General features: G+C 37.7%; 5 protein-coding genes across 22 annotated transcripts; 4 read left to right on the plus strand and 1 right to left on the minus strand.

The window, feature by feature from the left end:
- The first annotated feature begins 117 nt into the window (after positions 1-117).
- On the plus strand, positions 118-2,371 carry LOC137722119 (V-type proton ATPase subunit E2). Its single transcript, XM_068461098.2, has 6 exons — positions 118-364; positions 930-1,030; positions 1,145-1,301; positions 1,444-1,640; positions 1,753-1,852; positions 1,996-2,371. Exons 1-6 carry the CDS (start codon positions 263-265, stop codon positions 2,017-2,019), a joined length of 681 nt encoding a protein of 226 aa, XP_068317199.2. The 5' UTR covers positions 118-262; the 3' UTR covers positions 2,020-2,371.
- LOC137723142 (BTB/POZ domain-containing protein At3g08570) lies at positions 2,086-5,301 on the minus strand. Of its 2 annotated transcripts, none has more exons than XM_068462313.2 (4): positions 5,046-5,301; positions 4,373-4,439; positions 3,077-4,231; positions 2,086-2,988 (listed from the first exon to the last, which is right to left on the minus strand). In XM_068462313.2, the coding sequence occupies exons 1-4, from the start codon at positions 5,123-5,125 to the stop codon at positions 2,464-2,466; spliced, it is 1,827 nt and encodes a 608-aa protein (XP_068318414.2). In that variant the 5' UTR covers positions 5,126-5,301; the 3' UTR covers positions 2,086-2,463. The 2 variants fall into 2 exon arrangements, with proteins under 2 accessions (XP_068318414.2, XP_088548960.1); XM_088692834.1 differs by having other exon boundaries at positions 4,373-4,428; positions 5,046-5,159.
- A 1,228-nt stretch (positions 5,302-6,529) lies between these two features.
- Positions 6,530-10,611, plus strand: LOC137723784 (putative acetyltransferase TAP2). Of its 13 annotated transcripts, none has more exons than XM_088692849.1 (10): positions 6,530-6,666; positions 6,961-7,050; positions 7,138-7,194; positions 7,550-7,736; positions 8,026-8,125; positions 8,197-8,297; positions 8,386-8,479; positions 8,757-8,852; positions 9,030-9,088; positions 10,180-10,611. In XM_088692849.1, the coding sequence occupies exons 1-8, from the start codon at positions 6,629-6,631 to the stop codon at positions 8,834-8,836; spliced, it is 747 nt and encodes a 248-aa protein (XP_088548975.1). In that variant the 5' UTR covers positions 6,530-6,628; the 3' UTR covers positions 8,837-8,852; positions 9,030-9,088; positions 10,180-10,611. The 13 variants fall into 13 exon arrangements, with proteins under 13 accessions (XP_088548975.1, XP_088548965.1, XP_088548970.1 ...); XM_088692839.1 differs by having other exon boundaries at positions 6,554-6,666; positions 6,926-7,046; positions 7,141-7,194; positions 8,757-8,901; positions 10,026-10,611; XM_088692844.1 differs by having other exon boundaries at positions 6,554-6,666; positions 6,926-7,046; positions 7,141-7,194; positions 8,757-8,901; positions 10,161-10,611.
- A 1,547-nt stretch (positions 10,612-12,158) lies between these two features.
- LOC137723107 (putative LRR receptor-like serine/threonine-protein kinase At1g06840) lies at positions 12,159-18,323 on the plus strand. 2 transcript variants are annotated; one of them, XM_068462268.2, is made up of 21 exons: positions 12,159-12,417; positions 12,636-12,738; positions 12,817-12,967; positions 13,054-13,125; positions 13,242-13,313; positions 13,459-13,602; positions 13,693-13,764; positions 13,884-13,955; positions 14,117-14,191; positions 14,344-14,412; positions 14,519-14,587; positions 14,762-14,833; positions 15,026-15,109; positions 15,204-15,272; positions 15,351-15,871; positions 16,074-16,229; positions 16,333-16,616; positions 16,719-16,770; positions 16,889-17,139; positions 17,217-17,351; positions 17,563-18,323. In XM_068462268.2, the coding sequence occupies exons 2-21, from the start codon at positions 12,645-12,647 to the stop codon at positions 17,902-17,904; spliced, it is 2,856 nt and encodes a 951-aa protein (XP_068318369.2). In that variant the 5' UTR covers positions 12,159-12,417; positions 12,636-12,644; the 3' UTR covers positions 17,905-18,323. The 2 variants fall into 2 exon arrangements, with proteins under 2 accessions (XP_068318369.2, XP_068318370.2); XM_068462269.2 differs by lacking the exon at positions 12,159-12,417 and having other exon boundaries at positions 12,519-12,738.
- Positions 18,324-18,476: 153 nt separating this feature from the next.
- Positions 18,477-24,464, plus strand: LOC137722431 (putative zinc transporter At3g08650). Of its 4 annotated transcripts, XM_088692836.1 has the most exons (7): positions 18,477-18,713; positions 19,304-19,456; positions 21,318-21,958; positions 22,426-22,710; positions 22,826-22,954; positions 23,115-23,212; positions 23,367-24,464. In XM_088692836.1, the coding sequence occupies exons 3-7, from the start codon at positions 21,479-21,481 to the stop codon at positions 24,178-24,180; spliced, it is 1,806 nt and encodes a 601-aa protein (XP_088548962.1). In that variant the 5' UTR covers positions 18,477-18,713; positions 19,304-19,456; positions 21,318-21,478; the 3' UTR covers positions 24,181-24,464. The 4 variants fall into 4 exon arrangements, with proteins under 4 accessions (XP_088548962.1, XP_068317534.2, XP_088548961.1 ...); XM_068461433.2 differs by lacking the exon at positions 19,304-19,456 and having other exon boundaries at positions 18,477-18,709; XM_088692835.1 differs by lacking the exons at positions 18,477-18,713; positions 19,304-19,456 and adding an exon at positions 20,275-20,713.
- Positions 24,465-25,520: the final 1,056 nt, after the last annotated feature.

Consider the following 25,520-nt stretch of genomic DNA (forward strand, 5'->3'; position numbering starts at 1 on the left):
GGAAACAAGGAGGAAATGTGGAAGTATTCAACCTCCAAAAAGTTCGGACGAAACTTCTCACATAGGCATTATTCAACACAGATTAATTGGAATGCTTGTCGCACAATCTACAACTCCACCTTTTTCCTCCCATTTCTTAACTTGCATTCAAGATTATTCCCTCTGAGAGGGCTTTTCTCAAGAGTCTTCTAAACACACTATACATACCTCGTATCTGTATTCATATCCGTATTCATTTACGTTCAATCTTAATCTTGACAGGATGAACGATGCAGATGTGTCGAAGCAGATTCAGCAGATGGTCAGATTCATTCGCCAAGAGGCTGAAGAGAAAGCCAATGAGATTTCTGTCTCTGCTGAGGAGGTACTTTATAATACATTTATTTTTTCTACACTCAACTGCAATTTGCATAGCATGCCAACTGCAATTTTCATGACTGTGATCATAACAATGTTGTTAATTTTGAGTACTTAGGTATTCTAAGTGGTGTAGTGTGGTCTTGCTGTCACGATCTACTGGTGGAATAAAAAATCTGCAATATCTACCGACAAATTTACTGAAGTATTTGATTAGGGGGAAATATCGATATACTAATAATGTCAAATCAAACCGTCAAGGTAATAGCTATGAATCGACTCCCGGAAGAGGGCATACAATATACATTAAAGACGTATGATCATTACGCATCAATCGGGTTATTCTTATTCTATTCCATCTCACTGAAAGACAATAACTTATTATTCAAAGTCGTTTATAGCATGGTGATACATCTATACAAAACTCCTACCCAAGCACATGTAATGGAGCAGTAGGCAGTCATGCATCGCTTTGATTCGTTCCTAGAAAATTAAATTAGCAATCGGAACATATTGCATAAATAGTTGACATTTATGGGGATTTTAATTTGTTTTCAGTAATTTGTTGACAGGAGTTTAACATTGAGAAACTGCAAATAGTTGAAGCTGAAAAGAAAAAGATCAGACAAGAGTATGACCGCAAGGCAAAGCAGGTGGACGTGAAAAAGAAAATGTGAGTTTATTTATTTCATTCATCCTCACTTAGCTAATCCATCACTTAATCTTTACCATTTTTCTTGAAAAGATTATTAGTGATTAATTAAGGGTTTGATTTCGGTGTACGTAGCGAATACTCAATGCAATTGAACGCGTCGCGTATAAAAGTTCTTCAAGCGCAAGATGACATTGTAAATTCCATGAAAGAATCTGCTGGCAAGGATCTTCTCAAAGTTGCTGATGGCAAGAAGACATACAAGAAGCTCCTCAAAGACTTGATTGTTCAGGTACATAATCATCGTAAGAAGAATAACTTTAAATCGTCGCTTATAAACCACGATTTAGTACCTCCTTAATGTTTGTAACCGGTTGTGTTTGTACGTATTAATCTAAAGTGCCGGAAATGTTCTTGAACTTGTATGTATATAGAGTTTACTGCGGCTAAAGGAGCCAGCAGTGTTGCTGAGGTGCAGAGAGGTTGACAAAAAGGTTGTTGAGTCTGTGTTGGAGGAAGCAAAGAAAGCTTATGCTGATAAAGCCAATGTTCCTGCCCCCAAAATCACCGTCGACGATCGTGTGTTTCTCCCACCTCCTCCGAAGGGTGGCGATTCCCACGAACCCTATTGGTATTCCTTTCTGCTCATTACCTCAGTTTTCTTCTTGCATTGATTTGTGCACATATATGCAATAGGCTGCCGTATGCACATTATCATTTTGTTTGGTTTGATTGTTTGGAAGTTCTGGTGGAGTGGTTGTGGCCTCCCAAGACGGGAAGATTGTGTGCGAAAACACCCTTGATGCGCGGTTGGATGTCGTGTACAGACAGAAACTGCCTGAGGTAAGATTAAGCAAAAGTATGAAGTTTCATCTGGACATTCATTCAGCACAACAGAATCGAAAAGAAAGCGAAACTAGGAAGAAAAACAAAACTCAACTTTACCTTGCATGATCAGTTCACTTATTTTCTTTCTTTCTCTGCAGATTCGGAAGCGCCTTTTAGGTTAGACCAGATGAGTACTTTCTTACAAGTGAGAAGAAGACTTGTTCTTTGTTGGTTTAGCAGTTTACTTCTGAGATGATGAACTTTTGCTTCCAGAAAATAACGGTTCTTAGCTTACTCTTAAATTAGGGTAAGCTAATTCATAATATGTTACATTCTTTACTAAAAACTCCGAATTCATGTGTTAGGAAAATAAAACAGACTTAAGAGATTCTAATTGATATTTCAAAGATCAATAGAACTACTTGTATAACATTTAGACCACATTATTGATCACCTGAGGCAGGATTCGAGTAGAATCCATCTCTGTAAACAATGCGGTCACTAAATGTGATACATGTAGCATTACTCTTTGCATACGTGATACAAACTACAGGTTCCCTTCAAAACCTTCTAAGCTACCTGCAAACTACTTCTGAAGACAATATTTTTGTTAGCAGAGCAGCTACCTAGGAAACAGAATATCTTTTACTCCTGCCAGTTTTCCCCTCAGATCCCCGGGACTTCCGACCTGATTTCTTCGGTTTGCCTCCCGCTTGGCCATTAAAAATCCCAATCCTTCCGATCCCTTTAGAGAGTGAGGTCAAGAAGGTCTTCCCGTTTCCTGTTTTATCCATCATTCCTTGTTTCATAAACAACTGCTCTTTCTCCAATTCACTCAGCCTCACTCTCATTCTCGAAATCTCCAGCTTCAGTTCTCGGTTTTCTCTCCTTAACGAAGCGTAGTTGTCTCGAGGGGACATGGCTGCGCTTGGCACACCGCTGCTTATTCTCTGCGAGGGGAACCCGTCTCCTGAGCTTCCAGACAATGCATTCTTCAAGCGCAGCTGCTCAAAGTACAGGACTTGCACTGTCATCTTCACTGGGAGTCTATCGTTTTGTGCAGCGTGATTGCAGGCTTCTTGAGAGAGCTTTTGGCAGTTTATGAACTTGCACAGCTTCTTGCATTCTTGTTCAGCCATCATTGAATGAACCTAATAAATAAACATTGAAACAAAATCAATTCAAATATAAAGGGAACTCAATCCAAAATCGTGCAACACAAAATCGAATAAAATCTACCTTCAAATATATATCCACAGCCCTATAAATCCCGTCATCAATCACACGTGCATAATCGGGCAGTATTTCAATCATGGCAATGAATTTTGGTAAGCTCAGGTAAGGATCAGGAGCAATTTCAGCTAGATATGAGTCAATAAGCTTTCCAACTTTCAACAATGAACCATGACTCGGAGAACCAAGGCCTTCAGACTCATATCCACAATCTTCGCTTTCTTCTTCTTCCTCAATCCGCTGCAGAAAATTCACCAGTATTCGATGAACGGTGTCAACATCATACAACGAACCCCCTGCTTGGATTGAGGGTATAAGGAGATCATCGAGTGAAACCATTTCCAACCGTAAAGCAATCCTCCTTTCGAGCTCAAGCCTGCAGGCTATTGTTGCATCCACCATTATTGCCATTCTCAGCATTCCAAACATAAAACTCAGTGGCACCGAACAACTTTTCTCCGTTGGCATTAAGCTAACGAGGGTTTCCACAACGGTTTTCTGGTCACGTTCTGCCATGCCAGCAACTGGATTCACTTTTCCTGGATTCCAAATTTGACATTTTCCGACTCCCTTCAAGGATGCTTGAGCAAAATGCATCAAAGATGCAAAAATGCTATCCGGTCGAACACCTAGTCTTGTCATAGCACATATAACCCTTTGATAATAATCGATCCTCAGAATCGAGAGGTCTTCAACCCACCACTCAAGACGATCACTCTTAAGCTCTGTAGACTCACCGCCACAACTTAACATCGACAACCCTGATGCTAATTGTTCCTTGCAAGCATTCATGGCAATAGCCTCCACACATCTACTTGGAATTTCAACCTCCTCCGCTATAGAAGGTAGCGTCTCACACGTGGCAAGGACTTCTACTGACTTTTCGAGACTCTCAACAACAACTTCACTCAGATAAGTCTCCGTTCGTGCAATAAGGTTTTCATCCCTGTAGTCTTCAGTCATTTCCAAGTACTCTGCAGCGCAACGCAGATGGGCTACATTTACAGTTGTGATCTCAAAGTTTATGCCATAACAGAATTTCATTGCGAGTTCAAATGCCTGCGCCCCTCCTGGTATATCGAGGAGCTCCAATTTTGCCGATGAATCCTTGGTATCTGCAACCATTTTCCGAATCTTTCCACTTCGAGACACCAGTGGAAACTTCAACAGGATAGAACCATGTGGGATTAGCAAAACAGAAAAATGCAATGCTACAGCTTGTATTACAATTAATTTAAGACCTAGAGTGTAGCAATAACAGGTAACAAAAAAACTTCACATTGGCAAAACAGAAGAGTGTACCTTATGCAGCAAGAAAGACTCTCCATCGACGACGATTGTAATGTCCCCGGCAACATCTGAAAAGATACTACATGAAACATTGAAATTCTAAGATCAGCTGCATGAATCCTAGAACTCCATTGCGCTCAGTTTTGCGCCAAATCTTCCGCTATCTCAAAGTACTCTTCCAAATGTTTATATGTTTTTGTCTATATTGTTAATTAATTAATTTTAAAATGCGATGTCCTGTCTAATATGCTAAATAATTAACGAACTCTGTGAGCCCCCACATCCAGGAATTGTACTTAAGAATTTTAAACAGAATCATCACCAAATTAAACTTACAAAACAAGCCAAATATAGAACCAAAAAAACAGTTGAAGAATTAAAATAGCAACATAACAGGGTTGAGAAAATCAAAAGAAAACAAAAACATATCGTGCATCATATTATGCAAGTGATGAACACTAACAAAACTTAACAAAACATCGCGTAATTAGCATGCAGTTGATAGCGTAAGAGCTAAACAGAAGAAAGCATGCAGACGTAAGTTAGGCCGGTTTAACTTGGGCCTTACACCCGAATTTAAATCCTGTATTTCTCTAGATTCGAGTAGTTTAGAACATCGCATTATTAAACGAAAAAAATAAACAGAAAAGATTAGAAGAGTTGTAGAGTTACAGAGATAGATTACCGAGTGGTGAAGGAACTGCAGAGCTTAGGAGTTGGAGAGCGGTTTGAAAAAGAAAAATGGTTTTCAGAAACCATCCCCATTAATTCTCTTCACCACCACCAACTGCTGAATCTCAAACAGTGTTTTCGGATCATATTCATCATTCCTTCTCTCTTTTTTTTCTTCTTATTTTTACGTAAATAACCCGGTGGCGTTGAGAAATTTACGGTTGGACCGCTGCTCCTTCTTTTTATGGGGACATGCTCGCTGGTGCTGCAGCAGCCACCTTTTGCTTTTGCTTCTTATCATTCCTTTGTCTTGTTGCGTTCTCCCTTTTTTGTTTTTTGGGTTTTATTTTTTATTTTTTTATATTTTCAAGATAAACAGAAAAGAAATGCTTTGTTTGGTTGAATTTCGAAAACAGTGCGTCAGTTTCATGATATTTAATTTTCAAATAAATAGATTTCATGAAGGTTAATTTGTACACAAATTTAAAATTACATTAAATTTTTGTTCAAATAAATTACATTAATTTTTATTAAAGTATTTGAAAGTAAACTACCCAAGAAAAGTATTTGCAGTTTTTTTCCATTAAGTTGTTTGGTTTTAATTCGGGAGAGTTTCAAGTCGGATTAAATTGCAACTTATTTTGAATTTGTAGTGAGTATGTAGTTTCTTGGGTAGAAATTATAGTTTTAAAATTGAATTACAGTAATTTTTTTATCTAGACATATTAGACCTTTTCAACAAATTTTCTTAAACGATCAGAGAAAGATCTTGTTTTTAAAATTTAAAATTTTCTTAGAAGACGTTAAGTTCGATTATGGATAAACGTAAATTCATACTAAATAATATTGGACTAACTCATTGTAAGCTTAACGTATTTTCTTACATTGTAGATAATATCGTAACTATATAAAAAGAATAGTTGGGACCTGTATTATAATATTCTTTTTTGAATTAATTTTTTCATAAATGTATATTTGTAGTGGTGGGACAGAATTGGCACGGAAATCAATAAAGCTGGATTATTACAAGTACTACATTCTTCTCCCTTTCCTTCTCCCAAATCAATTATTTGTTTATCATATTCGAACACTAATATGGATTAGTGCTGAAGATAAAAAGCCCAAATGAAACCAACCGGCCTTATAAAACTTAAAGGCCTGGTGAAACAGTTTGGGCCACGGATACATACCCATTAAAAACCCTCCCCTAATTTTAACATTTGTAATTTCTCTCCCCGCATAATTTTTTCATGAGTAAACGGTTAAAATTTAACTAAATGAGATTGGGTGTGTGAACTGCACACCATTCTTTTGTAAAACGCTGAGAACAACCCTTATTTTAACATATGACTTGACCCTTATTCTTTCGGTGGTGATTTTTAAACGCATAAGAGTGTGTAAAAGGCGAAAAAAAAGTATTTTTATTATTTTTCTAAACTTCAAATAGAAGAATAAAAATATTTTAAAATTTTGATAAAAGGAGATTAAAGGTGGAGGAGAAAAAGCAAATATATTTGACAATTTTGTGTTTTTAGAGCTTAAGGTCACTCACACAGCTCCACAGCAGCAAGAAGAAGAAGAAGAAGCAAGAAGACGATGCATACGCTGAGTGCTGCCTGCGCTTCCTATCCTCTGTAAGTTCTTCCTTTCCCACCCATCAGTCAGTCTTTTTGTAATCTCGCTTCAACCCATGTCTGTTTATCGAACTGTCTCTTGGAAATTTTGAAAAATTTGGTAGCTTTGCACTTAATAACTTATTGGTAGGCTTATGTATCAAGAAAACGAGATTCTAACGAGCGTTCTTAGTTCGAAAACTGTTTAATTGCACAAAAGAATGTGTTAAAAGTAACCATTGGGGTGTAAAGTTAATTACTTGATGATGGTGGATTGAAGAAAATGATGCAGCTTTTCGGCTATGTTCGTGGCAGATGCCGGATTGTTTCGTTTGAATCGTGTCGTCAAGCATCGGATAAGTTATTGTTTCCTTGCAATGTGAGAGAGCAGCTTGCCAAAGGTATGTAGTGATTGATGTACACTTGCTCATGTCTGCATAGTGAACCATGATCCAAGTTTCTTTGATCTTTTTCTGTATCTTTTGCGGCAAGAAGGATGCATAAGGGATATCGACTCAAGGCTGGCTTTTGGGAATCCATTAAATCCGGGTAATTAAAAATAAAATGAAGTTTAGTCAGGTGAATTGTTTTAGAATCTTGGATTTGCCGTGTCACTTATTGCTCGATTGTTGAAAGATGGGCAAATATGAAGCCATTGATTGGTTTGAGCCCTTAATTAGTAAACTTGTTTAGAAAGTATGTTACTTTATGGATTATGATACTTTTTCGTAGAGTGAGAGTTTATGTTTTGTTGGGCTTCTAAAGGTTGCCTATTGGAAGTATGCTCGTACCACTTCTGCAGTTTTGAAATTGGTACTAATTGAAGTCTAAAACATCAAAAATGAGATATCATCACACGCAGACAGAAAAGTTATGATGGTCGTTAAATCACTTCTTGTTGCAGTATTTTAAACAACAACACACAAGTAGTTGAACTGCCCTCCATGCTCCCGGAAGAGGAAGAAGAAGAACCTCTGCCTCAAGAATTAGTTCTCATTCAGAAGACTGAACCAGATGGAACAGTTGAAGAAATAATATTTTCTTCTGGTGGAGGTATTGATATGTACGTTCTTCAAGCCCTTTGTGATAAGGTAATTACGCTGTTGTTGGTGCTTCTTTTGCACATTCTTTTGATAGTGAATACCTTTTGGATTCCCAGTTGTGTATAACTCACTCTTCATAGGTCGGGAGACCGCTTATTGTTGGATGCATTTTGCCTAATTGACCTTTTAGTGAAGTTTGGTCTGGCATTCTTTCGTCAGATATGAAATATAATGCTATCTATTTCTCTCTTTATCTATCCAATGGCAACATGTGGAGATGGTATGCTATCTTACATCTACTGGCGAAAGTCAAGCAACTTTAATGTAATTTTTATAGGTAAGTTGGCCTCGGAGGCTGCAGACAAAACTAGCTGCAACTTTGAAAAATAGCTACTTGGTTGCCTCATTGCATTCAGTTCGGAAATCACCTGGATCAGGTACATAGTGGATAGAGCATTGTTGCCTCCTTTTTCACACAATTGGTGTTGCAGTCTATATTATTTGACAGAAGGGAATGACCAGAAGAAGTTAATTGGCATGGCTCGAGCTACATCAGATCATGCCTTCAATGCCACAATTTGGGATGTCCTTGTTGATCCCAGCTATCAGGTATGCTTGTACATTGTGTGTTGGACTTAAAGCACTAATCACGTAACATGTTTTCATGATTGTTACCCATGACATCTTTATCGTTCAGGACCAAGGCCTCGGAAAGGCTCTTGTTGAAAAGAAGATACAGGCTCTTCTGCAGAGGGACATCGGAAACATTTCACTCTTTGCAGATAGTCAGGGTAAAACAACAATTATTTGTAGCGTTTAGTCAATTATAATATCATGCCAGTGTGCTATTTAAGTTCAAGATTGATGAGCTTGTCTGCCATTGCCATACAAGTACCTTTATGTGCACCTTCACGGTGACATCATAAATCGTTTTCCGCCAATCCTACTCTACACCGATGTTCCTTCTCATGACTAGTCGAGTTTTTCACTTCCACCTCAGCTGTTGCCTGCTTTACCATTTTCAAAGGCATCAAAGTTTGGGTTTTTCACTTCTCATTGTCTTTGCAGTTGTAGAGTTCTATCAAAATTTGGGTTTTGAACCGGACCCGGAGGGCATCAAAGGCATGTTTTGGTACCCAAAGTATTAGTTCTCACTTCAAAAAGGTCAAGCTCGTAACATGATTGTGCTATGATAAATTGGTTTAAAGAGCAGGTGGTTAATCCGATGTGAAAGTTTATAATTTCCAAATTTGTGGCTCTATCGCTTTATTTTTACTTTCTGAATTCTCAAGTTGAAAATAAGCAGCTTATGATTGGAACACTCCTTCAAACCTTGACTAGGTAGCTGAATGCCTGGATGGTGAGTTTCCACAATGTCAAGATTCCAGTGTGTTTCTAAGGTAACATTCAATATCTATGATTAAATTCTCACCTAAATTTTAGAAAATATTTTAAAAAATAATCAGAAGGGAAAAAAATATAGTTTTAACGAAATACTCTTGCTCTTGTTCACTTTAACAAAAAAAAAATATTTTTACTCTAAAAAGTCACTCCTAATACTATTCATTTACAACACATTTTAGTCATTTTAATTAAAACTCAAAGTTTTTAAGCATTTTTCATTAGTTTTTTTTTTTTAAATACAATGAATTTATAAATTGAAGAGAAAAAAGAGAGATAAACTTTAAACTTGGAAATTGGTATATAGGGTTCGTATGGTGCTTGAGATTGGATGACTAACTATATTCAAGGGTGTCGAGAGAATAAATGAAAGAAATTTTGTCTGTGTCAAAGATAGAAGATGGATTAGTTGTTAAGGGAATTTATCCCTCCCAATACCAACAAAAAGGGTAGGATTAGAAGGAATAAGTTTTGTACTTGTCTAATCGCTTTTAATCTCCTCAAAATAAAAAATCATTCATCTCTACGTTTAACATACATTGAATTTTATGAGGTATTCACTCCAATTTGATTTTGTAAGGATTTGAAGGGGCATGTTTCCTCAAAAGTAGTAGATTGTGAAGGGTAAAGTTTTTTTTTTTTTTTTTTTTTTTACGGCTAATCCCTTCTAATCTTCTCAAAACTCGATAAATTTTTCATTATGATCGGAACACGGATGTTACATCACGTGTTTTTATATAAGTGGTGAGAAATTTTATTTTTTAAGTTATTAATTTTTCAACACACATATTCCATCATTTATATAATGACACTTGATGTACTACCCCGTGTTCTTGTCACACTAAAAAATCTCTCATCAAAACAAAAAAGCATCGACCTTTTTCATGCAACATACCTTCAACTTTATGAGGTAGCCAATCCAATTCACTTTTGTAGGGGTCGAGAGTGAGAATTTTCCTTCATGTTCGAACCCTTCCGATCTCCTCAAAACAAAAATTCGATCACCTCCACCATCAACATACATTAAATTTTACGAGTTCTTCAATCTAATCCAACCCAATCTAATTCTAGATACCAAACGAACGTATAGGTCACCCAAACAAGTTGGCATCTCTCAGTGTACAATCCGAGTCGTGTACAGCTACAAGTTCCATGGGAGGTTGTGTATAAATGCAGGATTCGGATGGGTCATCATGTCACCATGTATTAATGCACAATTTGGAGCTCTTCAAGTTTGTTATCCTTGTAAGAAAGGTCAGCAGAAATTTTCAAGATACTTTTGGGGAGGTCGGCTGCCTTTGCAATTAGTGCAACTGGAACCGTCCCATCTGCATCTTTTGTTTCTTTTGGAGAAATTTTTTATTGTGACGGGAACATAGGTGGTATACTATGTGTTTTTGTGTAAATGGTGAGAAATTTTATTTTTTTAAGTTATTAACTTTTTATAACACATATCCTATCATTTATATAGTGACACATATCCTATCATTTATATAGTGACACATGATATATTATTCTGTATGCCGATCACATTGAAATTTTTTTTATTTCTTTTGGGTTTTTATTTCATGTATTTTATTTTGTCAATAAACCCTACAAAATGTCAGCATTGGATTTAGAAACGCTACTGACTGAAAAACATGTGTGTGGACTGTAAGCAAAGCAATTTGAATCTCTCTAAATGCAATTGGATGAAATTATTAAAGAAGTATTTGTCGATTTGCTCTCAAACTTATAAAGAGTCATCAATTTTTGACATAAAATTTGACTTTAGACAATTATTCTCTAAACTTTTTTAATTGGTCAATTCATCCCATAATTACTCTCTAAGCTTTTATAATTCACCAATCTCTTCCGAACTTTAATTTTATAATTGTAGAAATGTAATTTTATCCCTAATTTTCCGCCAGTTCACTTTGTATATTTTTGCTTGGATTTTAGGGTTTATGGGGAAAATTAAGGTTAAGAGAGGAAATTGACCAATTATATAAGTTCAGGGGGTAATCGGTTAAAATTAAAATTCATGGGGAAATTAGCCAATTTTAAAAGTTCAGTGAAGTAATCAATTAAAATTAAAATTTAAGGACAAAATTGTCAGCTTCTTACAAGTTCCGGCCAGGGGAGAATCTGCCAATACCTCATTATTAAATGGCAAATGGGGACTTGTCTGTTACTGGAAAGAAAGAATTAGAAACTTCTTCTAAAGGCAAATGGATTGGTTGTAATTTTCAACTGCATATAATGAAATTTTAAGGACTGAGGAGAGAAATTTCACTATATTCAGAACAACACGATAATTGTATATCACGCTAATACCGCATGATTGGATTGAAATAACCACCATCGGTATGAGATACATGGAAGTAGTTCCTCCCAATTGAGGCATGCACCTTGCCAATGTATTCTAATCTTCTGTTTATATTTTTGTGCATTAAAATCTTTTGAGTTATAAACTTATAGCTAGAGTTGTTAGTAAAAATGGGTATTTAAAACAATTTTAAGGCCACCAAAATTTTATTAAAAATTCCAGTAATTCTGAAGAAAAAAAAATATTTGAAAGTGCTTTCTGAAGAATCACCTATTAATGTTTACGAGTATTTTAAGTTTTTATGTTCAATATAACCATGAGTATTTTTGGTTGTCGTAGGCCACCTTTAGCTCTTTCAAAAAACAGTCTTAAATAGGCCCTAACATTGAGACTATGCAACCCCAAAGCAGATACAACTTTCAATGTTCATGAGCACTGACATCAAGAACTTATAATTCAAATAGTTTAGAGCATTTACATCCGCCTCCGAATTCACACGTTCGATTCTCTCTGCACTTAGCATATAAGCATAAAACAAATAAAACAAAAGATCTGAATCTGGTCAATTGGATATGTGGTGACCACCAACAGCACACGAAAAAAGGGTTCGTGGAAATCTTAGGTAATGTTGGTACACAAAAGTCAGCGTCTCCCTAACGTGGCCTAAATGTGGAAATTGTCTTTGCCTTTACACCCACCAGCCCTAAAGACAAAGCAGACGCCGTCTCATATTTATTTGATCCCTTTCACAACTTTGGACTAAAAAAACATTAAATCAAAGAAAACACGAAAACTTACTCCAACTAACTGTGACGATCCACAACGCCATAATTCAGCGTTGGAATTCATGATCAAGGTTATCACGAAGACAAAGATATATCAGGACTTCATGTACTTCGTCCTTGGATCCTCCCCGTTGACTCGGCTTCGATTTCGGAACTGTGTTCCTGTCCCTAAGTACCTGTCTCATAACTCATAGGTCTCAAACGAGTCTCAAAGTCCACCACTCACACTTAATAGGTATGATTTTGTTTTTTAAATCGACAAGAAAGCTTTTACTGTTTCTGTTTACCCGAAATTGTGAGCTTGAAACTGTTAGCGGTTTCCTTATCTCTTTTTATCTTGTTCTGTTGCATGTTTTTCTAGTTTACTTCTTATGAAAGAAAGTCGAGATTTTTAGGTAATTTGTAGGTTGCAGTTACTTATTTGGAGATTACTCATTTGGGTTGATTCCTTAGGGTGTTAGAATGTCGAAGCTGAGAGCTTCTGGATGTGTCATTGCTCTTCTGTGTTCTTCCTTCTTCCTCGTTGCGGTTGCAATAGTTACAAATCCTTCAGAAGGTGAATTTTCAGTTCTATTGGTGCTACTTTATATTATGCAATTGAAGAGTGTAACTGATGGTTTGTGCCCTTTTGCAGTGAATGTGTTGAGAGCAGTCAAGAGCAGATTAATTGATCCTAGAAATCATCTAAGGAATTGGGACGATGGGGATCCTTGCGAATCTCATTGGACCGGAGTTTTGTGTTTTAATGCTGTTGGGGGTGATGGATATTTGCACCTCCAGGAACTGTATGTATTTGTTTTCATATGCTCAATTGCTTTTAAATAACATAAATGCCGTCTCGCTGAATTTTGGTAATCTTAATTTGGTGCAGCCAACTGCTGAATATGAATCTCTCAGGAACTTTAGCACCTGAGCTTGGCCAACTATCCCAACTTCTGATATTGTGAGTTGTGTCATCTCATAAACCGATCCCTCCCATTCCAATTTTTCGAAGGGTTCTTCTGATTACCTTTAGTTATTTTCTAATTAGATGCCATTTATTTTTCGCTCTGCTGGCAGAGATTTCATGTGGAATGACTTAAGTGGCACTATACCTAAGGAGATTGGAAACATGACATCCTTGACACTCTTGTAAGTTGAGTTCGTGTTGTTTTCTTGACATATTTTTGTACATCCGCCCTTTTTCATATGCTTTCATGTAAAGAAATATCAACATATTTCACTGTTTAACTGTACACAATGTATTATCTTTTTATTGTGATGCATTTGTGTGCAGGCTCTTGAGTGGAAACAGATTATCCGGTTCCTTACCTCCTGAGCTCGGTTATCTTGCAAATTTAAATAGACTACAAGTCGATCAGAACAATATGTCTGGTCCAATTCCAAAATCATTTGCTAACATGAGCAGTGTAAAACATCTGTAAGCACATGTTCAAGCTAAATGATAAATAATGTCAGGTTACGTTTTATGTTTCTCATGTTTGACAGGTTCGTGTATCTTGCTTCGCAGCCACATGAACAACAACTCCTTCAGCGGTCAAATTCCGCCTGAGCTTTCTGAAGCACTCACTCTTCTTCACCTGTGAGTTTTTATATCGTCTTACTTTTGTATAATTTCATTGTGTTGTTTTTGGAAATTGTTCTGTATTTATACTTGTTGACTGATTCCTAATTGTGTCTATTTGACACGAAATTTTACAGGCTCCTTGATAATAATAACTTGTCCGGATATCTTCCACCAGAATTCTCCAACTTACCAAACCTGCGCATTCTGTACGTCCTAATCCAACTACCGTCTGGATTTTTAATTTGGAGTACACTTGTTTCCTTTTATACAATCTTCATTGGTAATGTTTTATTCCCTTTGACCAGATTTTCTTCATCATTGACGGAAATCATTTCTTTCTTTGTATGTCGTTCCTTCCATTTTTCAGTCAATTCGATAACAACAACTTCAAGGGGACTGAGATTCCATCTTCTTATGGAAACCTTTCCAGATTGGCAAAATTGTAAGTTTATGTTATTAGTATCTTGCCTTTCTTTGAATCAGTATTCTGGTTCTCGAGATGCTTTTGGTGCTTTAATTTCGTGTTAGTTACGCATAAATTTGCTCGGAAGGATTGCTGATACCTTCTCTTTTTTCCTATTTCTGGTTTGGCAGAAGTCTTAGGAATTGCAGTTTGCAGGGAGAAATTCCCGATTTTAGCAGGATACCTCACCTTAGTTATCTGTAAGTACAGATATGGTTCAAAGACCTTGAATCGACGCTATAATGCGTTTGTTTACCCTTCAATTTATGCTTCTATTTTCTGACCTTGACTGAGTTCTTGCCACAGAGATCTAAGCCACAATCAACTAAGTGGACGCATACCATCGCCTAGACTTTCTGAAAATGTGACAACAATGTACGTATCTGGCCCGACTAAACTTGTAACTTGTTATAGTCATACTTCCCATTGCTTCATCAGTATGCTAACTTCAAATCAATGCTACATATGAAAACTATAAAATCTTACTAATTGTAATTATCTGTTTGATTTAAGAACTTATCCTGTTAAAATACTTTTTATTTGTCACAGCGATCTGTCAGACAACCATCTTAACGGCTCCATACCTGAGAGTTTCTCAGAACTTCCTGCTCTTCAGAAAGTGTAAGACTTTGTTTACTTGCCCAAATCTTTGTTCCGTATTTTAAAATGCCGGGTGCATATGGTATTATATCAGATGCTTCGGATATGTCTCTTCAACATTCAAGTGTGATATTCTTATGATTCTACTGGAAGAATATTACCGTGCGGTTATATGAACTCTGGATCTGATTCTTATAATTCTTTCTATTACAGATCGCTCGACAACAATTTTTTGACCGGTTCTATCCCTACTATCTGGCAGAACATATCTTTCAGCAGAAAAGCTAGACTTGCACTGTAAGTTCCTTTAGCAAAAGACTAACATAACCATTTGAATTAATTTTATTTGATTTCTTGGTGTATTTATTTATATGTTAGCTAAATATTGCAGTGATCTTCGGAACAATTCACTCTCTAGTTTATTGGGAGAGCTAAATCCTCCTGCAAATGTCACCTTGAGGTATGAAAATTATTAGCAAAGTTACACCTTGTTTTACTTCTGTAGTTTCAGATTCTTACTTATAGCAGCTTTTCTCAGGCTTGGAGGAAATCCTATCTGCAATAATGTAACAATACCAAACATAGGGCAGTTCTGTCGACCTGAAGCTGGAGACGGGATTTCTGATAACTCGATAAACTCCACTCAACCAATGACCTGCCCTATTGAAGCATGTCCAACAGACTATTTTTACGAATATGTCCCATCTTGCCCAGTTCCATGCTTTTGTGCATCACCTTTAAGAGTTGAATATCGTCTGAAAAGTCCTAGTTTTTCATATTTTCCTCCTCATATACAGAATTTTGAAATCTACTTAACTCGTTCTCTCAACCTGCGCCTTTATCAATTATCAATTGATTCATTTGTGTGGCAAGAAGGGCCTCGTTTACTGATGCATTTGAAGCTTTTTCCTATGTTCATAAGTTCACACTCGAATATATTTAATGTAAGTGAGGTTCAGCGAGTGAGAGGCCTTCTTACATCATGGGAAGTTCCTCTAGTTGATTTCTTTGGACCGTATGAGCTTCTCAACTTCACTCTGCTGGGACCTTATTCAAACAGTACGTATTTTATCCCAAACATCTTCTTTTTTTTCCAAAGTCATCTGGATATTTTGGTTTATTTTGCTATTCGCTTCGCATTGGACTCCCTTATTTGTACGTGTTACTAACTTTGAGAAATTGATTCCTTGGTAGCATGTCATAAGGACGAGAACATGTTTCTTATTCTTGGTTGAGTAACTTATTTATTTCGTTGTTATAGTGATTGTTGACCCGCAAAAGACGAGCATTAGCAAGAGAGCTTTAGCAGGCGTTATAATAGGATGCATCGCTGCTGTTTTCATTATATCTGCAATAGTAATGCTTCTGACCACAAGATGTTTCAAACGCCGTTACCCACCTTCACGGAGACATTCATGTAAGTTCTTAATTGTAATTGATTAAGACCAAATTTTGAAGATGTTATTCCGGTCTGACTATCATCCTAGAAAGTAGAATGAAGTCCTTACCGCTATTTGCAGCCTCAAAGATCTCTATGAGAATTGAAGGTGTAAAGGCGTTCACTTTCGAAGAAATGACAGTAGCTACTGGGAATTTCGATACTTCAACGCAAATTGGACAAGGAGGCTATGGGAAAGTTTACAAAGGTATTTTGTCTGATGGCACAGCCGTAGCCATAAAGCGTGCAGAAGAAGGATCCTTACAGGGTGAAAAGGAGTTCTTGACTGAGATAGAACTGCTATCAAGGCTACACCACCGAAACTTAGTCTCTTTGGTGGGATATTGTGATGAAGAGGAGGAGCAGGTACGAAGCTTGCAGTCATGATCAATTACTCATTGCTATTGCTTGCACTGTAAGTTGCAGCTCCTTTTTTATATGATTTGTTTGTTCTTGTTGCTTGTGCAGATGCTGGTTTACGAGTTCATGCCTAATGGTAACTTACGCAATTGGCTTTGTGGTACGAAAATTTCCAGCATTCCCAGTTTCTTAAATGCCTACCCCTATTCATGTGTGTGTTTTTGGATACTGTATTCCAACATCTCTTCTTAAGTTCTGTATTCGCTATGATATGACAGCTAAAGCCAAGGGAAGTCTGGACTTCACTATGAGGTTACGCATTGCATTAGGTTCCGCTAAGGGCATCCTTTATCTTCATACCGAGGCAAATCCTCCAATATTCCACCGGGATATCAAAGCCAGCAACATACTCTTGGACTCCAACCTCGTGGCTAAAGTGGCGGATTTTGGACTCTCGCGACTTGCGCCTCTGCAGGATGATGCAGGGATCGGGCCTGCTTATGTATCTACGGTTGTGAGAGGAACGCCGGTATGTTAAAATCATGCAAAGCTAATGAGCTCACTGTAGGATTATGAATAACTCTTTTTTTTAATCATACATTGCAGGGTTACCTTGATCCAGAGTATTTCCTGACCAATAAGTTGACAGACAAAAGCGATGTCTATAGCCTAGGAATCGTGTTTCTGGAGCTCCTTACGGGCAATCAGCCAATTTCACACGGCAAAAACATAGTTCGAGAGGTACCATTGAAACATCACTTCTTTGGGATTTCTGTTGCTAAGATTTTGTCTTACGTAACAAAATGCCTCTGCTTGTATAAATTTCAAACACAAACACTAGTGTTCGGGTGAGTCTGGCTCAGCACACTGAAACAGATTATGTCTCAGCACACCGAGCACTAATATCTTAGCTGATGCTAATAATCGTGAAATTATATTCATTTTTTTTCAGGTGAGTCTGGCTCATAAGGCAGGGCTGATGTTCTCGATCATAGACAGCAGAATGGGTTCCTATCCATCCGAATGCGTTGAAAGGCTTCTAGATTTGGCCCTCAGATGTTGTAATGAAAAGCAAGACAAGCGGCCTCATATGCCGGAAGTGGTGAGGGAGCTCGAAAACATACTCAAAATCACGCCGGCAACTGACACGATATTTTCACCATCTACTTCCTCGTACAGTGACCAATCACCAACCTCATTGTCCTTATTGGCTGGAGACCGATCCTACACGTCCTCCAGCCTGGCAGGAAGTGATCTAACCAGTGGTGCTGTCCCAACCATAGTGCCTCGATGAAGAAAAACTCCCCTCGCACGCTGGTCAAGTGACGCTGCACATATTGGTGGTACGCAAAGAAGTAGAGCCTCAAGCGTCTCATATATGTTTGATCGTACGGTGCTTCCTTCGTTTTGAATAAAGCTCCTTCTCCGACAATGACGACTACTACGACAACAAAAACACGAGTTTCGGGTGTTTCTTTTAACCCTTGTCTCTGTTTATCGGGACGTAGAAACAAAAGCAACATGGTCTTGTGCTAGTGTAGTAACAGAAGAACGGTCGTTTCTCTGCTTGTTTTGCACGCCAGCCAGTGTTAACCAGGACAAATATAGCTATAGGCAAAAAGTGCACTCTCTTGCCCTTGTTTTTGTACTACTAACAATCTGAAAATGGGTGCATTTAATTGAGAATTTGAGATATTTTAATGGTTTTATAAATATATGTATTTTTATAAAATTTAATTGATTTGTAAAAATTTTATATAAAATTTTGATTCAATTTTCTCGAAATCTCATAAGAAGATGTGAAATTTATGAATGCTTAAAATACAGTACAAAATCTCTTAAATTCATTCTAATTCCTCAACTTTGTCACCGTCTCACCTCTCAAAGGCCGATCTTTCTCAAAACCGCCGTTAGAGCTTCAAACCCGAGCGCTGCCGCCAAGTTTTCTTCCCCGGGACTCTACTCCGCCAGGCAGTACGAACTCACGATTTCCAACGTCGACTTGGTTCTAGAGGACGTCCACCCCTATCTCATGGCCGATGACGGTAGCGTCGATGTTGTCTCCATTGAAGACGGCGTCGTTTCACTCAAGCTGGAAGGTGGGTTTGATTCAAGTCTGTTTTTTTTTCCTATGAATTTTTTTGAGAAATTATAACAATTGGGAAAAATATAGGTAATTGTGTGAATTGCAGTCCAAACCTGAACTAATTTAGTCCTACATCTACAAATCTATTTGTAATTAGTGACTGCTAATCAGATGAATTAGGTAAATTATGAATCCTTTAAAATAAAATTAACATGCTCAGTCTCTATTTTGTGTTTGGCCATAATAATTTGTCGTTACGGTAAAATTAATGATTCAATGGGGTTGTGTTTAATCTTTTTTTATTGAGTTTATATTAAAGGGTTGAGCTTGATGGCTTTACTCTTTTCTTTTTTGTCTTTTCTTGGCTGCATTCTGTGTAAAGTTCAAATGGGTTCTTCAATTTTTTTATTTTTTATTTTTTTAGAGTTTTCTTGGGTAAAGTTTGGTATTTTATGGTGATTTCTCATCTAGGTTTCCGAATATGAGATTTTAGATGATTTTCTTTGTTTTTTTTTCTAATTTTTAAATTTATTTTTTTGCTATTTAGTGTGAGAAAATGGCTTCAAAATTGGATTTTTCAATGTTTGGGCAAAGGAAAACAACAAAGGAACACCATTGGTGGTGATGATGGAGAAACCCTTCTTTGCGGTGGAAATCAACGGTCCATGCGTCAGCATTCAGCCCAGTTTATAAGAGTAGGGGTCAAAGTGAAAACCAGTGACATGGGGATTTGTTTAATTTTATCAAGTTTTGTATTGAGGTAAAACTCCTCTCATATAACATAGTTTTAAATACTGATTAGTATATCTGTAAATAGGATTGTGAGTATGGTTGTATATATGAAGTAGTAGAATTGGAAACATTGTTGTAAACCCGCATCATCGAGCGGGCTTTTTTGCTTGTGTTTTCTAGAGAGTAATTAATTTGACGATGGTTAAATTTTTTTAACAAACGATATTACACTAAATGAAAGGGGATGATGTACACTAAGGGAAAGGGGATAAGCTAAGCCTTACAATGAGCTAACAATAATGTGGTTTAAATTCACTTTTAGCGAGAATCGAATTTAAGACCTTTCATTTATAAATAAATAAAAATATCACTAAATCATAGTACTAAGTGGCAAAAAAAAAAAAAAAAGGTTCAATTACATGTTTTATTTGTGTGTACTTGTTAATTTCCTCCAAATCCACTAACCGTACCACATAGAAGTTTGGAGATGGATCTCGCATTGCCACTTTAGCAGTTAACAAATTGATTAGACGATGAAGTTAACGGAGTTTGTAAGTTTGTTGAATGTCAAAACTTTAAATGCAATGTAAGAAAATTAAAATCTACACCCATAACATAACTAAATCTAAATCTACTACTTAGCCCAAAAGGGACTACTCTAAATACATGTTTTGGCAAAAAGAATTTGAGAAAGCTAAGGGGACTATTTTAAAAATGAGATTCTCTATAGACTCTCGGTCATCATATTTTTTGTATAATATTTATATTATTAGTAGAAGAATTGAAGTTAAATTATAACGTGACAGATAATTTATACATAATCCTGAATCTCACTTTAAAAGAGTCACTCTAGCATTCGTCAAAAAATTTTACATTTTTGTGTCTATGTTCTGAGTCCCTGGTTTTGGGCAAAACCAGCGTGCTGAGTCCTCTGACGTGACCCACAAAATTGAATAAAATTCCAATAAAGTCCCACTATTTTTTTCTTTGTGCTATTAAATCCAAATCCCACCCAAAGAGTGGACCACCAATTTTTACTCCCACAACTCCAAGACGTTGAATTTGAATTTATTTCATTATCCCCGAATTCGACGTTGCCTTACTTATTTAATCAAATAATTTAATTTAATTTCGAAGCAAAACTCGACGGAAGGGGTTCATTCCCAGGAAACCTTTTCTGTCGCCGTCTGAATTGCGGTTGACTGACGTCTCAGTCAAGCCCCCGCGCTCTGCTCCTTTTCTTCCTTCCTTCCTTCCTTCCTTCCTGGGCCTCTTTTGCTCTATCGTTAAGCTTTTTGATTTCTCCATTTCCTTAATCTGATTCCCAATTTTGAATCTAGGGTTCTTATATTTTGTTTGATTGCTGTGATTTCGTCAGAAAGGAGAGGAATTTGGTGAAATTTCGGAAAAGGGTACTTTGATGAATTGCTTAATTTCAAAACTAAGGCCCTTAATTGTTGTTTGTTTATTGTTTTGGGCATTGACACTAAGGGTGCTTGAATAGTTTGAACTTCCTTTAGTAATTTCTGTAGTTTTAAAGTTCGATCATCTATTGGATTCTGTATTATCACATTGTTTGTGAAGGTGGTGTGGGCTATATATCTCTGACCTTGTGATGATCTCTAAAGCCAACGTCCTCTACTGAGGCCTTAAATTTTCGGGTTTCATTAGGAATTTTGTAATGTTTGTCAGTGAAGGTTCATCTTTTGTGTGTTATTTAGTGCTAAACTAATCAGTAATTTACGTATTTTAGGAGATTTTTTTTTGGTTTAATTGTGAGCTATAGTTTCACAACAATATTCGGATCAAAGTGTGTTTTTAGTGTGTGACTGAGGAATGTGGAAGTGTTATTGCATTACTAGTGTAGTGATGCCTTTGGCAATCTGCAGGGTTGACCACAAGGCACACATCAAGCTAGGAATGGTGTCTTTGTAAGTGCTACGCTATCGCGGAGAAGTGGCATCGGATGGTTCAATAGAGCCCAGTATTTCTGATTGCATTCAAGAGAAGAATACAGGCGGAATCTCTTAATATCCTGAAGGCTGAAGTTATGACCTTCACATTTAGAAAAGTTCTATTATTTTCGCTGTTCTCCCTAGTTCTCTTTGGGTACACTACATCAGAGATTGAAAATGAAGTGACGCAAAAGCTGAGATCTGCTCCACACAAAAATGTGAGAATTAATGTTATTGACGGCACGGGTCAGGAGAATGCCATAAATTTTGAGGTTTCAAATAATGGACTGGGTGAGGTGAAGAGCGCAAACAGCAAAGTCTCAGTCTCTACTGTTGCGTTATTTACGTTGGCAATGGCTGCTGCCACAGGTTTAGGTGCAGTTCCATTCTTCTTTGTTGAGCTTGATCCACAATGGGCGGGATTATGCAATGGGATGGCTGCTGGTGTAATGTTGGCTGCAAGCTTTGATCTTGTACAGGAAGGACAAGGCCATGGTGCACAAGGCCATGGTGCTGGGAACTGGGTTGTTGTTGGGCTTTTAGCTGGGGGCCTTTTTATTTGGCTATGCAAGCAGGTATTGAATTGGATCCTTTATTTCCTCCGTCGTTTATGTCTTTTCCATTTTGGTAAATGTAGTTGCTTCTTCCCTTTATACCAAATTTGGTTCCTGTTTCATAGAATTCACATTTCAATTGCATTTTGCCAAGATGTTTATTCTCAGTGTTAACATGTGTGATTACTTTCTGAACCAGTAGTATTATCTATTTAAAAGTAAAAAACAAAAAATTATAGATTTTTTGGTGCCAAATGCAACATCTCAAGAAATTTGAATAAAAATGCCTAAGCTGTCACAGTCCGTAAACATTCCTTTCACTTATTTATCATTTTACGGGGGAGGACAAGCATGTTGAAAAATGGTAAGATGTTTTCTAGGCTTTCAATTTTCGGATTTTATCAATTAAAGGGCTTATCTTTTACATAATGCTAGAATGCAACAAGCTCTCATTATGTTTTACATCGTTATATTATATCTGGTTTCAGTTTCTTGAGCAATACGGAGAAGTTAGTATGTTAGACATCAAGGGTGCAGATGCAACTAAAGTTGTTCTTGTGATTGGAATAATGACTCTTCATTCATTTGGGGAGGGCTCTGGTGTTGGGGTTTCCTTTGCTGGCTCAAAGGGTTTCACTCAGGGCCTTTTGGTTACTTTGGCTATTGCTGTGCACAATATACCAGAAGGCTTAGCTGTGAGTATGGTGCTTGCATCCAGGGGTGTTTCTCCGCAGAATGCCATGTTATGGAGCATAATTACATCATTACCACAGGTAACTTGTTAGTTTTTAAAATTCGGGGCATTTGAGAATATCTAACCAACTTTAGGTGAATCGCACGTTGTGCCTCTTAACTTAATGGTCTCCTACACATATATTGTTGTTGCAGCCCCTTGTAGCAGTTCCTTCATTCATATGCGCTGATGCATTTAGCAAGTTCCTTCCTTTCTGTACGGGCTTTGCTGCTGGATGTATGATCTGGATGGTTATTGCGGAGGTACTTCCTGATGCATTTAAGGTAAAATTCCTCACGAGACTTCTTTATGCTGGTTGTTTCTTCACTTGCTTATATCATTTGCAGTAGACTTTTGAAACCTTTTCTATTTACATTATCAAAGCTCCGCAAGGTTCTATTTTCCATTTTTAACAAAGTAGCTTCTTTTGTGTTGTGCTTGTAGGAAGCCTCTCCATCACAGGTTGCGTCAGCAGCTACTCTCTCTGTTGCATTCATGGAAGCTCTTAGCACTCTTTTTCAGAATTTCACCCATGATTACAAGTGAGTACATTTAATGTTGAGGGAAATCGTGTCACTTTTGTTTTGTAGTTTAGACTTTGTGTCCTCTTTTTCGACATGCTTTTTTGACTTACAGAATGTACTTTTCACCTGACCTTCGGAAGTGCTCTTATCTTTGACATGTTCTGTGTTGCAGCTCAGAGGATGCTTCTGGCTTCTTTGTGTCATTACTTTTTGGTCTTGGACCATTGCTCGGTGGCACTGTTCTTGTCGCCTTTGCATTAGCTTTCCATCTTCAGCATGCTCTTCTGATGGGTGCAGCATCTGGCATTGCCTTTGTCCTTGGTGCCTGGAGACCATTGCAGCTACTTTTTTCATTAAAGATGGGATTTCTATCTGCTATATTTCTGCTTGCAATGGGAGCTGGATCCGTCCATATTTTGAGCTCTAGTATTCTGAAGCTCGCAGGTCGCAAAAAAACTTCGGTTCATAACTTACCCACGGCAAATGGTTTTCCAGTGAGCATTCACACCCTCCAGGCATTCTTGTCATGTGGAGCAGTTGCCTTTCATGCTTTGGCCGAAGGGCTTGCACTAGGAGTTGCTGCACCAAAAGCCTACGGACTAGGGCGACACATGGTCCTTCCTGTCTCCCTACATGGACTCCCTCGGGGTGCAGCTGTGGCTAGCTGCATATTTGGGGCTACTGATAACTGGCATGCAGCCCTTGTGGCGGCTGCTTTAATTGGATTCGTGGGTCCAATCTCTGCAATAGGAGCAATACTGGCAGGAATTGATTATAGCGGATTAGACCATGTGATGGTTTTGGCTTGTGGGGGACTGCTCCCGAGTTTTGCAAAAGTAGTGAAGAGAGCGGTGAAGTTGGATACACGTAAAAGTAGCTGTGGGATTCTGATTGGTGTGGGGTTTGCAACTCTGTGTCTGACTTGCACGAAGTTGGTGTGCTTGCACACACCTTATTGCAATTCTGCACCAGAGGCTGTCAGATGAGATCGTGCTGCAGTTCGTGCAATGTAACTTCTTAGGTTGAAGAACATCATCCATGCTCCATAGCATACGAGTTCGGCACCTCTGCTTCGGAGAAGTATACTTTTTGAAAAATTGGAGAGATGCTGAGAGGCCGGAATAGTGGCTGACACCTAAGGAAGGATTAGAGAAGGTTTTGCATGATAGCGGAGCTCGTCTCGTCTTGTACAAACATTAGAAAATAAATTTATGTTCATTTATGTTACAGAAAAGAAATGAGAAGGTTGAAGCTGAACTTTTATCTTTAAGCAGTTCTTGTTCAGACAGCTGATCTGAAACAACGGAAGCAACGGCCGTTGTGTCCATCGCTCTTAACATTTTTTTTAACAAAGCGATATTCTGAATTACTATAATCTACATCGGTGGAAAGAGATTGGCACACTGCTTCGGTGGCTCCAAACTTAAATCTTTGTTACTGTGGAAAAGACAGAAGTGCTAAGACTCACTCCAATGGTGGGCTATGGGCTAAATTTCCCCCTAAAATTTCCCCCCAAACTTAGTCCAACCCAAGGGGAAACTTTGGACTAAAAGCTAAATGGGGAAGCAAGGCCAAATTTTGTCCAAAATTTAGCCCAAAAGTGGGTGTGGGCCCCATCGAAATGTTTGCTTTTCAGAGTTTGGGCGCCAAACACAGCCCAACCCAACCCCCAACGCACCTAACACGTGAGCCATCCGACCGCGAGGGACCCACCCACGTGGCCCTATCGGCCACGTTCCGCCTTGCATCCAACGACTCTTTGCGTCCAACGGTCTTGATCATCAGGCCGTTGGTTAATCCAACAGTAAAAAAAAAAATTGGTGAAAATTTGGTGTTGAACGGTTGGTGAATTGAAAGTTAGCCCAAGGTTGAAGGATTGGTGAAAGTTGAAGGCTTGCTTTGTGGAAAATTTAGTGATTTTTCAATATTTATCGGAATTTAAATTTTTTTTAGATTAAAATGTTCATAAAATTAATTTACGATAATCTATATATTTATTTTTTTTAATTTAATTTAAGAAAAAAAAAAGCCTAAGTTTATTATTTAATAATCTCGGGCTAAAATTTTAGGACATGACAGTTGGAGCAAAAAAGCTGTCTCTGGACTAAAAGCTAAATTTTTCCGGATTAAAAAATTTGGCTTTTAGCCCAACCATTGGAGATGATCTAAGAAAGGAAATCTAGTGAAGGGGGGCCAAATGTGGGTCGACATGTCGTTTAGTATTTTACCAATTGTTAGGTGAAGTGGACACACACACCTACCACATTGAGAACGACACCACAAATCATGTTTTCTTTGGCCGGCAAGATAGTCAACAAAACTAACC

This window comes from Pyrus communis, chromosome 4, assembly GCF_041283825.1.
Source record: "Pyrus communis isolate YQ-2024b chromosome 4, ASM4128382v1, whole genome shotgun sequence".
Lineage (NCBI taxonomy): Eukaryota > Viridiplantae > Streptophyta > Magnoliopsida > Rosales > Rosaceae > Pyrus > Pyrus communis.

Excerpts from the sequence above, each read along its gene's own strand:
- LOC137722431 (XM_088692836.1), top strand. The coding sequence starts at position 21,479 with ATGACCTTCACATTTAGAAAAGTTCTATTATTTTCGCTGTTCTCCCTA. Across the intron at positions 21,959-22,425 it reads TTATTTGGCTATGCAAGCAG|TTTCTTGAGCAATACGGAGA; the intron begins GTATTGAATTGG and ends ATCTGGTTTCAG. Across the intron at positions 22,711-22,825 it reads TAATTACATCATTACCACAG|CCCCTTGTAGCAGTTCCTTC; the intron begins GTAACTTGTTAG and ends TTGTTGTTGCAG.
- LOC137723784 (XM_088692849.1), top strand. The coding sequence starts at position 6,629 with ATGCATACGCTGAGTGCTGCCTGCGCTTCCTATCCTCT. Across the intron at positions 7,051-7,137 it reads GAGCAGCTTGCCAAAGGTAT|AAGGATGCATAAGGGATATC; the intron begins GTAGTGATTGAT and ends TTTTGCGGCAAG. Across the intron at positions 7,737-8,025 it reads TTCAAGCCCTTTGTGATAAG|GTAAGTTGGCCTCGGAGGCT; the intron begins GTAATTACGCTG and ends TAATTTTTATAG.
- LOC137723142 (XM_068462313.2), bottom strand. The coding sequence starts at position 5,125 with ATGGGGATGGTTTCTGAAAACCATTTTTCTTTTTCAAACCGCTCTCCA. Across the intron at positions 4,440-5,045 it reads TGCAGTTCCTTCACCACTCG|TATCTTTTCAGATGTTGCCG; the intron begins GTAATCTATCTC and ends TGTTTCATGTAG. Across the intron at positions 2,989-3,076 it reads CTGTGGATATATATTTGAAG|GTTCATTCAATGATGGCTGA; the intron begins GTAGATTTTATT and ends TTTATTTATTAG.
- LOC137723107 (XM_068462268.2), top strand. The coding sequence starts at position 12,645 with ATGTCGAAGCTGAGAGCTTCTGGATGTGTCATTGCTCTTCTGTGTTCT. Across the intron at positions 14,834-15,025 it reads CTTCCTGCTCTTCAGAAAGT|ATCGCTCGACAACAATTTTT; the intron begins GTAAGACTTTGT and ends TTTCTATTACAG. Across the intron at positions 16,771-16,888 it reads CTTACGCAATTGGCTTTGTG|CTAAAGCCAAGGGAAGTCTG; the intron begins GTACGAAAATTT and ends ATGATATGACAG.
- LOC137722119 (XM_068461098.2), top strand. The coding sequence starts at position 263 with ATGAACGATGCAGATGTGTCGAAGCAGATTCAGCAGATGGTCAGATTC. Across the intron at positions 365-929 it reads TTTCTGTCTCTGCTGAGGAG|GAGTTTAACATTGAGAAACT; the intron begins GTACTTTATAAT and ends ATTTGTTGACAG. Across the intron at positions 1,641-1,752 it reads GATTCCCACGAACCCTATTG|TTCTGGTGGAGTGGTTGTGG; the intron begins GTATTCCTTTCT and ends ATTGTTTGGAAG.